The sequence below is a fragment of the Condylura cristata genome, unplaced genomic scaffold, assembly GCF_000260355.1.
Source record: "Condylura cristata isolate star-nosed mole 26May11 unplaced genomic scaffold, ConCri1.0 scaffold00005, whole genome shotgun sequence".
Classification (NCBI taxonomy): Eukaryota; Metazoa; Chordata; class Mammalia; order Eulipotyphla; family Talpidae; genus Condylura; species Condylura cristata.
The window spans coordinates 48,228,306-48,241,068 of NW_004567106.1; the positions used below are offsets into that span (position 1 = coordinate 48,228,306).

Genomic DNA, 12,763 nt, shown 5'->3' on the forward strand with positions numbered 1-12,763 from the left:
CCCACTCTTCAATTTCCTTTGCTTCCTCAATTGTCAACACAGACACTATGAATCTAGCAGGGCATCTGAAGAGGGAACAAATTCTTCCCTTGTCTTTCCTGGGCAGAACTGAAAAAGTCTGACAATGCTGTCCAGCTTTGTTCATCTCCAAAGGGAATAAGAGAAGGTGGCATCTGGAGGCTAATGAAAGAAGAAGAGTGATCTGAGAAGGCTGCAGCAGGTGGGAAGAACACAGGCTGGGCACCTGGCAGGGCTGGCCTCCCCATGCCAGTGGGGCTGAGACTCTACTTTGGCCAGAGAGAAACCAAGGAATGGGTTTTCCCAGCTTACACTTGTTGCAGGGCAAACTCAAGTGGGGCTTGCTGAGAGACAAAGACCAACACAAAAGCAAAGAAAAGACAATTTAAAAATTCCAAATTTGGACCATCCCTGGTGGCACAGTGGGTTAAAGCACAGCATTATGAAGCTAAAGCTACTTCAGCATGAGTTCAATTCCCACCCCAGAGGTGACCCACATGGCGTGGCAGACCTCTCCTGACCCGCCCACTGCTCCCCTCAGCAGTGTACTTCATCAATCTGCCTGTTCTGCTCCCCACTCTTTCTTGGGTGAAGCCTTTCACCACCCCTGCACCTTTGGCCTGTACCCTACTTCTGTATGTATAGATAAATATTTTTTAAAAATCCAAATTTGCCATAGGAAATAGAGATGAAAAAAGAACAAAGAAACAAGCTCTGAGAGGAAAGAAAAGTCACATCCACCAAAGATAGTCAGGAGAAAAGCTTCAAGAAGGCCTAACAGGAGAAAAGCTTCAAGAAGGCCTAACAGTAAGAAATTTAGTAGTCAATAGCAATGCTATCTTAAAGTAGGATAACAGGTGGATAATTTTGACTAAGAAAAATGAAGGTATTTAAAAAATACTGACTTGGAAAAAATTTTATGCTGTTTTCATAGTGGAGAGACCTGAAAATATTTAATATTCATGTTTAACTCAAGCATCCTGGAGGCATGATTGAAACCTTTTTAAAAAAATGACTAGCTATATTTAGACGATAAGACATTTCCACAGGGCAAAGAAGTTCTCCATTATCCCCCAGTCTGTTTGCTGCCCCCACCTACCTACTTCCTACTTCCTGCATCTAACTCAAGATGCCTGCCTTCCCTGGCATCTTGTCTTTTGTAATTCCCCTGTGCTGCTTTCCCTAGATTCACTTTTCACTTGCCACTCCACCTCTATTCCAGCTCTCACTCAGTCTGTCTCCTTGCCCCTTGGAGGGATGCATCCAGGGCACAGCTCAATGCAGGAATGGAGAAAGGGGGCTCTGCCGGGCACAGAGGTGCCACCAGAGGGCAAAGTGGGGAGCCAGAAGTAGGACTGTCATCGGCAAAGCTGAACAACAGATGACAATGGTCCAAACAAATAAGGATGGGACTGTTCATCTTTCCTGAAAGAAATCTGATGAATCTCTAGACTGTTCATAACGGGGCAACAGAGGAGTAAAGCACTATGTCTGGACATAGCGCATCATGTATATAAAGTAATCAGGTTTAATCCAAAACTTTCATTCTTGAGTTCTCTATTTTAGCTATTTGAAGATATAAGCTTTGCAAATTAGCAGCTGTCACCTCCACTGAAAATCTTATAGATTCCAATGAATTTTACATATTCCATGTAATATACATTTACTAATTGCATATTGTATGCCTCACTACAAGGAGCTACAAAATAGGTGGATGACATGATGCCGATCTCTTTTTGCTTAATCACAATTTTAGGAACAAACTGACTGAACCATTATTTAGAGGAGAAGGGGGTGCAGGCAGTTCAGTAAAAATGTACAACTTTAAGATTACAGTGTTGTTTTTATTTTTCTTAACTTTTAAAAAAGTTGTGTTTTGCTACCCAAGTATGCTAAAAAAGCAAAGCGATTTCTTTCCTGATTCCTACTTTTAAGGAGCCTTAAGTAACTACTTGATCTGGCACTCACACATGTCTGGTGGAGTGGTCCAGGCCTGTATACTATGCAGGAACAATAGAGGGAGGGTGCAGGTAAACACACTTCAGGAATCTGGAATTGCAAATCTGCTGTAGAAAACTGTTCCTAAAGGGCATATTACTTACTGAATGCACAATTGTAATGGAAATGAGATTTTTGTATTTTCCAAGTGGAGTAAAATGAATATAAAGTAATCTAACTCCAATTTGGAACTGGATTATTTCTACGGGGATGTGGTTTAGCATGTAAATTTCAGACAGATCAACGAACTCTCCTTTGCTTTCCTATCACTTTGTAATATACTATTCAGTTCCTGGCTTATTTTGATCTGTCTTACACTGACAAGGTTTATCAAAGTCAAATGATAATTATTTATTAGATGAGCTAAGCATCGCCTTACATATGAGGTATTAAATATAATGACTTCATGAGTACTTAACCCATATTTACCTGAAAGTGTGTTTTGCTTTTACAAAGTAGCAACTTTAAATTTTCAGGATTTGGTTGTTTTTTATGTTCTAACACCCTAAACCCCAGAACTAAAAACACAGATCAAAGATTCAAGGCCAAATATTTTCATGGCAGAGAATCTATTGTTACGTTCATTTACTTACTTTCTGCTCCCCAAAGATGTCAATGTCACATCCTAGAGTCTTGGAAGATATTTACCTTATATAACAAGAGAGATTGTACAGATGGGATTAAAAAAATCTTAAAAGAGGTAGGTTATCTCAGACTTTCCAAGGGGCCTAATTATCTATGAGTCCTCAAAAGATGCAAGATGGACAGAATCTGAGAAACTGGAAGATGCTATGTAGCTGGTTTTAAGGACAGAGAATAGATCAGAAGCCAGCAAACACAGATGGCCCCTGGAAGCTAGAAAAGTTAAAAAAGGGATTATCTTGAGAGTTTTCTAGAAGGAATACAGACTTAGTGAAACCTTGACTTTGGCCAGTGACACTGATTTCAGATAACACATTTGGTTTAAGCCAATAAACCTGTAGTAAGCAGTATCACAACAAGTTACTGGTACAACCTGAAAGTAGAGGCATTCAGAAAGTGCCTCCAGTACTCCAGTACACCAAATCTACACAAGACAAATAAAAATTCTGTCTAAAAGAGTAAGTCACAGGATTTAATATCTTCATAATTTCCACAGGCACACAAAAAAATATCTGAGCTTGATCAATGTTTTAAGATAATTACAGTTATATGCCAATTTTGGTTTTACTACATTAAAATCACTAAACTTGGAATAGTAATAAAGTCAGGTATAAGCTAACATAGCTTGGTGACAGCACCTTTCAGTCAAATTTACTAAAAATAAATTATGTAGTTGATTTTTTAAAAATGGTACTCCAAAATACTTTTAGAAGGGGGAGAAACACAGACTACTATAAATGTGAGAGAATCATTTGCCAATAATGTCCTATAGAAATATAGTAGCAATGCATGAGAAATCAAGAGGTATCTTACAAGTGCTGCTTCCTGTAGGACTACATTTTGCTTCTTTTCTGATGTGATATTCTAGGAGAAACAAAAATATTTCCTACCACATATGCTGTTCTATGACACAGAAGAAAAATAACTTACAAGTATTCAGGCAAAAGAGCATTTTTTGAGATACAACACCTTCTTATGAAGTGATTCTCCTCAACATTAAGAAGTCTGATTTATTAACATGGTGTCTGGGATGCAGGGGAGAAGCATTACATGGCAGCAATGTCTTCATGAATTCAAAAATGCTTAATTTATTTCTTCATTATAGATGAAGACACCTTGCCAAGGATAAGAGCTTGCTTTATTAATTATAACTTGCTAAATAATCACCGACATACAAAAGCATGCTAGAATAGAAAAGCAGTATCTAATTAAACAAAAAAAGGCCTTTATTCTAAAGTCTGCAATAACTACTGTCTATGCAACTAGAAACAGATTAAGGTGCCTTTTTCTTTTTCATTTTTTCTATGCAATTGGGTTTTGATAATTTACTTGAGGTGTTGTGTACTTGTTCTAATACTGGGATAATTTTAAAGTCCTTAAATGACAAGCATTTAACAGATTATTGGGTTAACAATTGTTTTATTTTTATTGGGCACCACAAGCAGAAGGCTCAATAATTTTCTAGTGCAAACTTCTTAAATATAACATTGGTGCTTATTGCATTTGCCTACCAAAATTCACATGAGTACTTAAGTGCAGGGTTTTTAAATAAAAGAGTATCATATATTACCGTTCTGTGTGAGTTTTGTGGAACAGAGAAAAGATGTTATCCAAAATGACTCCTTTGTGGTCTTCATGGCTTGGTTATTATTCCCAAGGAGGATACCCTTGGAAAAAGGAAGTTTGAGGTAGCGGGTAGTATCCTGAAGGTTTGTGTTTTCTTCACACTGTCAAAAATATTAAAAAATAAAAGGGAGAGGGGAAGAGAACTCATGAGAATTATTAACCATAATTTCCATTTCTAGTGTTTATGAGTAGGAAACATTCCAAATAGCATTACAAATAGAATTTGGCTTTTAAGTAAAATGCAACAAGAATGTATGAAAGGAATGAAGCATAGATTTTGGACTCACACTGATCTGGGTTTGAATTCCAGCTCTGTCACTTCCCACACAAGTTACTGTTACCAAGTTATTTAACCACTCAAGATTTCCCTTTTCTATCTCTAAACCTCAAGTGTTGTCATAAGAATTAGATTACATAAAGCCTTTAACAAAGAATTTGATGACTTGGAAGTGCTCAAGAAATCATTTTTACAGTGATCACAGCATTTTAAAAGAATGTTCAAATTCTTCTAGCATCTCATCTGAGGCTGCTAGTCAACAACTCCTGACCTCAAAAATTGGCAATAAAAGAAAACTGTATTCATGTCTAATCTAATAGTCCCACTATGTGAGGGAAATCTACTCCACAGAAATACCAGCTGAAGAATATAAAAGGAATCAGAGATTTCAAAAACTCTGTTTTGGAACCCTAATGGAATCATTGCATTTGTCAAGGATAGTCGCTTAATGCTAAACACAGCAGGAAAATTGTTTTTGAGGAATTAGACATTCATAGGACACCAAGGGAGCAACACAGATCTCTTCTACTGGCAAGTGGGCAAAAATAACTGCACACAAGAGGATGGGGTTTTCATCACATTCATCAGAGAGTGTGAAGAAACTATCATCATCTACAGGGCCTTCTTACCAAGGGTGCTGAACCTGAAGATCTCACACCCACAGATTCAACTTGCACATCATAGCAAACACAAGGGACATGGTGACATGTGAACAACACCACAGGAAACAGCTGGACACATCCAGCAGGCAGCATACTCTGCGGGATACCTGGCCTTCCTTATCAAATCGAGAGTTGCAACAAAAGGAATCATTCCAGATTAAGCCAAACTTAAGAGATAGTCAGCTGCCACATATGGTCCTGGATTTTAATAACCTTGCTGAGAAAGATATTTTAGGAAATTTATATATTGACTATATTTTAGATGAGATAAAAATGATTGGAGAACTCACTGATGAAAAAGGAAATGTAGGGATATTTTGGTTGTTTCATTTGCTATACATGAGTAGATGAGTGTGCAGCTATACATACATATATGTGTATATGCATATGCGTGTGTGTAGATACTGGTTGAAACAATTAAGATATGCTTCAGTAGGTTAATGGATGAACTGTAGTACATCCAGACCACAGAGTACCTACCACTCATCACTAGAAATAAGTGAGCTATCAAGTTATGAAAATACATGGAGGAAACTTAAATGCATATTGCTAAGTGCGAGAAGTCAATCAGAACAGATACACACTATGACTCCATCTATGTGATACTGATAGAAAAAACAAAATTAGGACAAAAAAAAAAACTAGGATGAATAGAGTTGCACAGAGGATTTTTTAGGGCATTGAAACTGCTTTGTATGATGTTACAATAATGGTTTTATGGTACAGGACATTTTGCACAAACCCACAGAATTTACAATAACCATAGTGAACCATATGATAAGCTATGAATTTGGGGTGATTGCAATGAATCAATATATGTTCATTTATAATTACAAAAACATACCATTTTGGGAAGTGGTATTGATAAGGGAGGCTGTGTACCTGTGGGGACAGGGTTGGTGTGGAAAATCTGTTATCTCTTTCATTTCATTGTAAACCTAAAACAGTCTATTAAAAACATATTATATAATATTACCCGGGTAAAATAGTCCATACAGAAAAACATCTCTAAGGACATACCCTATGGTGCTAACAATTATCTGTGTACTATCATTATAATGAAAAAGGTCATTTTAAATTAATTTTTTGTGATGGCTATGGAGCTATTATACCTTAGATTATTTTCAATATAATTTCAAAACTTAATCCTTTAAATCTGAGTATTTTCAAGGCTAGTATCTGATAGCAGGTAGGAGTGTAGGCAGACTCCCTGCTAGGTTAGACAATTTTGTGTGATTTCACTACATATATGAATTTTTAATAAATCTTTAAAAAAGCCTTCTTTAACAAGTCTAGAAAAACAAAATATGATGTTTTTACCAGCACAACTGCCCAGTAAGGGATGCCAATAAATAAGAAATAACTCTGTCATTCTCTCCCAGAGCTGCACCAAATGCTTTCTGTGTTATTCCACACAGAAAGAGTTCACAAAACACACACATATGGTTTAGAGAATCAGTCTACAGTGAATACTTAAAATGCTTCTTCAGAAAAGGGTGTTCAGGCAAAGTAATATTCTGGAAACTGGGTCACTGTGCCCTCCCCTCAGTCTTCCTGTTGTCAGGGCTTGGGGCATTTCAAGTCCCAGCACGATCTGCTCTGTGGGGTTAGGACTGAGTTCCAGTCTCCCCCTCCTATACTGTCTTGTCCATGTCTAATGAACACTTCCCACTGGAACTGAAGTCTCCTACAAACCCACTCCAGGTACACTGTCTAGCTATTTCCAGGTGTCCTACTCAGAAGCTGGATTCTGCTTTGGTCTTGTGAGCTCCATCTGTTAACAGAAATTCTGCCTCTATAGATACATCTCTCAAACTCTTCCCCTAACTAACTGCCTGATTCTCATGCAGTCCTGGAATTCCTTCTCAGTGTACTTCTTCAGTTCCACTGCTAGTCACAGCCCAACCTTCAGTTCCACTGCTCATCACTTCTGTCACTGAAGATGTGATGGCAGGGTTGTGTCTTTAGCACTGTGAATGGAAGACCAAGCTGCCTTCTCTACCAGCGATGTGCCAGGCCAGTGTCAGCACACTTGCTTTATTTCAAATCTCCCCCAGCCTGGGGGCTCGTATCTTAGCATCTGAGTCTGTTTAAGGCATGTGGGGCTGAATTAGTTCTTTATGTAATATGCCTACAAGTCTTAAAGGCTAGACCATGTTTTTGAAATCACCCAGGAAGCAAAAGGATCACCTGGCAAAGGGGAAAGGAGCACACAGGAGCAGATGAAGCATGATGCAAGAGCTGAGGAACAGAATGGTAAGTTAGAGATCATCTGTTCATTCACTTGATCTCTCGAAGATTACAGAAAACAAACAGGGTTGACAATAGTGAAGAAGAGAAATGGGATTCCAGAAAGTGAGCCTACAGGGGCAGCAGTCAGCAAGAGTTTAAGCCAAAAGTGTTCTCTGGTCTCTTCAGAGAAAATATATAGTTCACTAGTTCACTAGTAGAAGCCAGGGAGAGGAAGAGTAAGCAATACATTCTCGGGCATTTTTCAGCCAGGTAGAAGAGTCTGTACTCTGAGTGCAATTCTGAATTAGGGTATGACCTTGAAAAAATGAATGGGGGTAAATACTCTCCTCTTCAAGAGAAGGGCTAAGAGTCAACAACATCACAGAAATGAGGCTGGCAAAGTAAGACATGGTGCTGCGGGTGGTGCCTTAATTGGAAATACCAAGTGCAACAGAGCTGCGGCTGGGTGTCTGAGAGCCTGCCAGAACAAGCAATGCAGGCTCAACACCACAAAACTGCTGCTTTGCACAAAACTACACTGCATGTAGTTATAGGCAGTTTTGTCACTATAGTAAAATCAGTTATACTCCTCAAATAAATGTGTAGTTAAATATGGATCACTTGTACTCTGGGGAACCTTTGCTAAACAACTGTTTTGGTTTGAGCACTGGGTCAATTTCTGTTTCCTATCATATCCAGAGGAGGCAAGGGACCTCGTGGATCCAGAGACCTCATCATCTTGCGGCAGATGCAGACAAAACTCACAGGTTACTGGTGTTGTGCTGTGTATATGTTGGGAGATAGATGTGGGAACAAGAATGGAGCCATTCTTTCTGGGAGAAACAAGGAAACCGACCACAGCCTCTTGAGGTTGCTACTGGATTGTGAGAACAAAGTCAGGCACAGGAAAGGACATTTCTTTGTGCTTTGATAAGCTGCAATCTGTGCAAGTCATCTTAATGTCGCATCAAGTTAATTTGTTACCAATTAGAGGAGAGAGCTGAGAATCAGCTCTCTACTTCACTACATTTGAGACTGAAATCAGATCTGACAGGAGAGATGAACTCCCCTCCAACTCTTACAGGAGAATTAAAATGTAGGTTTTGCAGTGGCAGCCGTCGTCTCAAACTTCTTTAAGGTTATATAGCTTGGCTCACAATCTATTTCTTCACCCAGAAGTATAATCAATTGGGACAGCAAGGAATGGTACATCAGGCCTAGTAATTTTTTTGACCACTGTCTCAGACATGTGGAAGGGAACCACAATGATCAGTCAGAAACTATGCTCCAGAAATGTGGTGTTTGCAATAATGCAAGCTGTTTGACTTCATTAGAAATCAACTGGTACACTTCATTAGAAATCAACTGGTACAGAAATTCATGATCAAATTAAAGGGTCTGTAATTGATGGGAAGTAGATAATCAAAATTTAAAAATACAGTTAGGTAATCCATTTATAAGTATAGATCTTCACTTAATCAAGACTGGTTTTAAATGATGTACTGGAAAAATATCTTTTAGGGACTTAATCCAACATTAAAGACAACCCCTAATGTCATCATAAAACATTTATTAAATTGCTCCTGTTTGCCATTACTTCAATTTCTCTTGAGAACATAACAAGGGGGTAGGGATGTGAACTGGTGCAGCATATATAGAAAACAGTAGGAGGCTCCTTAAAGAACTAAACATGGAAATATGATATGACCCAGCAATACCACTCCAGGCATTTACCCAAAAAGTGTGAAAATAATAATATGAAAAGATTTATGCACTCTGTGTTCAGAGTAGCACTAGTCATGATAGTTGAGACATGGAGTCAACCTCAATGCCCATCAACAGACAACTGGACAATTGTGGTATACATGCTCAATGAAATATTCAGCTTTAAAAAAGGTAACTAGTGCCTCTGGGACAAAACTTAGGGAGGTCGCAAAAATTATACTAAGTGAAGTAAGTTACAAAGTGAAAGAAAATTACTGCATGGTTCCACTCATTTGTTGAATGCAAATAAACAAAACAACTCTTAGATTCTGTGACTACTATAGTGGCTGCCAAAGGGGAGGGGCAGGATGCAGGGATGGGAGTGGCAATGTGGTGGGGAACTGGAACTAGAGCTTTGGTGAAGGGTGAGTGAAGCACATGCACATGTTGAGGTGTGAAGGTGTACCCCAATCGTATATAATGTATAAACAAATGGAAATCAATAAAAATTGATTTAAAAATACAACAAAGAGGCCCTCCCTGGTGGCGCAACGGGTTAAAGCACAGCACTAAGAAGCTAAAGCCACATTCCACATGAGTTCGATTCCTGCCTGCCCCGAGGTGACCACATGGCGCAGCAGACCTCTCCTGACCCACCCGCTGCTCCCCTTAGCAGTGTACTTCGTGATCTGCCTGTTCTGCTCCCTACTCTGTCTCTGGTGAAGCCTCTCGCCACCCCTGAGCTTCTGGCCTGTACCCCAGTTCTGTAAGCACAAATAAATAAATCTTTAAAAAAAAAAAGAGAACAAAGAATAAGTACAATATCTGCTCTTGAACATACACCTGACCTCTGCATTTGTCTGTTACTGCTGATTACAAAGCTGTGATGAAGACCACTGCATGTCGGCACTACCAGGAGAGGGAGGTAAGGACTTACGGGAACAGGGTGATTTAGCCTCAGTCATAAAGCTTCAGAGGCTCACCAGGCAGGGAAAAGATGTTCTATATGTGAACAAACATGTTTACAAACATGTAAAGACACTGAACACATAAAAGCACACATTGAGACAATGGAGACATGGCCATTAAATACAGTGTGGTACACAGAATTGAATCTGGGAACAAAAATGTGACATTAGTGGAAGACGTTATGAAATACAAATAAGTTTCTGTGTTAACGTATTGTACCAAAGTTAATTTAGTCTCAATACATGTGCTATAGTTATGTAAGATGCCAACATAAGGAGATGAGTAGAGTGTATATGGGAATTTTCTGTGCTATTTTTGCAACACTTCTGTAAGTTTAAAATATCTTTTAAAAAGTTTCAAATGTACAGGTATATTCAGACAATATGTGTATTTTAGTATGGGATTTTCTAATGATAATTTTATTTTATTTTATTTTTTTAATTTTTTTTTATTTGTACATACAGAACTGGGGTACAGGCCAGAGGCTCAGGGGCAGTGAGGGCTTCACCAGAGACAGAGTGGGGAGCAGAACAGGTAGATCTACGAAGTACACTGCTGAGGGGAGCAGCGGGCGGGGCGGGCCAGGAGAGGCCTGCCATGCCACGTGATCACCTCCGGGGCAGGCGGGAATCGAACTTATGCGGAAGTGGCTTTAGCTTCTCAGTGCAGTGCTTTAACCCGCTGCACCACCAGGGAGAGTCTCTAATGATAATTTTAAAAGCCCTGGAACTACCCTAGAATACCAGGCAAGAAAAACCTGAGGTGTTATTGTTAGTTGCTTCTGTTCTAAATTCTCTAAATAATATCAAAGTGATGAGTTAAGACAGTTATGCAAGTGAAGGTTTCAATATGGAAGGTAAGTGTGAGAAGTTAAGAAAAAGGGTAAATTTCTGTATATAGCAAGAGTGATGGAGATGGGACAGAGTCTCAGTTATTAAGCCTTTAAAACATGCCAAGTTTAAGGTGATTCGATTCATAAACCTGAAGATACTCAGTAGGTTACCAAAGTTCTGGACCATAAATGCGGATCTGACTGTCGTCAGAAGAGATGTAGTATGTTAGCTCATGGAGGCAGATGAGATGGTTATAGCACACAGCAGAGATGACAGCTGAAAATTAAATCCATGATAACACCAATACTTAAAGCACAAGCAAAGAGAGTCCTCAAGGAGGAAGGAAAATGCAACTCAGGTGGTCAGAGACCAAGGCACTTAGAATTTTTCAACACCATTAAAGCAGTAAACAAGGGAAGATTTTGAGAGTGGACATTGGCTTTAGCTCTTGTGTGGACACTAATAATCTCAATGAGAAATTTTATTTGAGCTGCAGGGGGGGCAGCTGTAGCCTAAAGAACAAACAGAACATAAGGAAATAGAGACAAGATAGGCTGCCTGTGAGGCAGGGGAAGAGGGAGTGCAGTAGTTGTTAAACATTTTGTTTCCTAAAAGAAAAGATTTGTTTATAATCTGAGAAAACACTTCCAGAAGAGAGGAAACTGCTACAGTTGCAGGAGGGAGGGGACATTGGAGGTGGGGAGCAGGGTCCTAGGTAATCTGGAGGGAGAAAGATCCCAAGAGTAGCAGCCTTGGAGAGGAAACTTGCCTCAGCCCCTGAGACAGGAAGCAGGAAGGATGCCAGTGAGTTTGCAGGTGACAAGGGAGAGAGCACAGGAAGAGAAAGAAGTTCCTGTCTGCTGGCTTCTGTTTTCTCTGTTATGAAGATGGGAAGTGGTGTGGCAGGCAGAATGGTACAATCTTAAAAACAGCTCTTGTGCCGACAGAGGGGGAGCTGGTTAGTTTGCCTGCATGCTGATGGCCCTGCATCTGTACCATCAGGCTGGCATTAATTTGGTAAAACTGTGGACTGCTAATTTCCTCTAATGCCCAGGTTGGGGGATTAGGAGGGGGCAATATTGGCAGACAGATTCACAGCTGTTTTGCCTTTCTGTGAAAGCACAGCAGAGTTAAGGATCAAGGTCTAACTTGGAAAACAAAGGGAAGAAAGTGAATCTGGAGAGGTCTACCAGAGAAGACTGAAAAACAGGTAGAGTCTGAAATTTGGAAAGTTGAAATGCTGTGGTCAAGGTATTGACAGTTTAATATATTAAAAAATATTCTGGTTCTTGGAGGATTTTATTTAGCATCCACATGGGAGAACTTGCTGCCTGGGCACAAAACAAGATCTGGGGATTGGTCACAGTGATGAAGAACACAGACAGCTGGAGCTAAGCTGGAAGGATAAGGCACTGAACAGATCACCCAGAAGATGACTTTGAGGGAAGGCCAGACTCCTGTGGCAAAGTAAGCTGATACCTACCACCCCTTTTCCTTGCTGATCAACAGAATACCTATTGGAGGAAGATAGTAACTAGGACAAGTAGAAAGTTCCCCACTATATGGAGTGAGCCTTACAGAGGGGAGGGAAGTTCTTTACAAGGTTGGTTTATCAGCACCTTTACAGGTCTTAGGCACTTAAAGAACTGCTGACCTCTGACACTGAATATAGACTGAAGAAGATGGGTTCGTTCACTACTCCAAACACAGCTCAGTTAAGGCAGATTATTTTTGGCAAGACAGAACATACAATGATATTAAATAGCTATAATGTAGGGACTTTCTGGATATCAAATTAATCA

The 12,763-nt window shown here is 39.6% G+C and overlaps 1 protein-coding gene across 1 annotated transcript in view; it reads right to left on the bottom strand.

Moving 5' to 3' along the window:
- DOCK4 (dedicator of cytokinesis 4) overlaps positions 1-12,763 on the bottom strand; it is a 203,777-nt gene that overhangs the window by 105,382 nt on the left and 85,632 nt on the right. Inside the window, exon 16 of the mRNA XM_004677162.2 lies at positions 4,229-4,385. Within this exon, the coding sequence (XP_004677219.1) occupies positions 4,229-4,385 (157 nt within the window). The remainder of the gene's footprint in view (positions 1-4,228; positions 4,386-12,763) is intronic.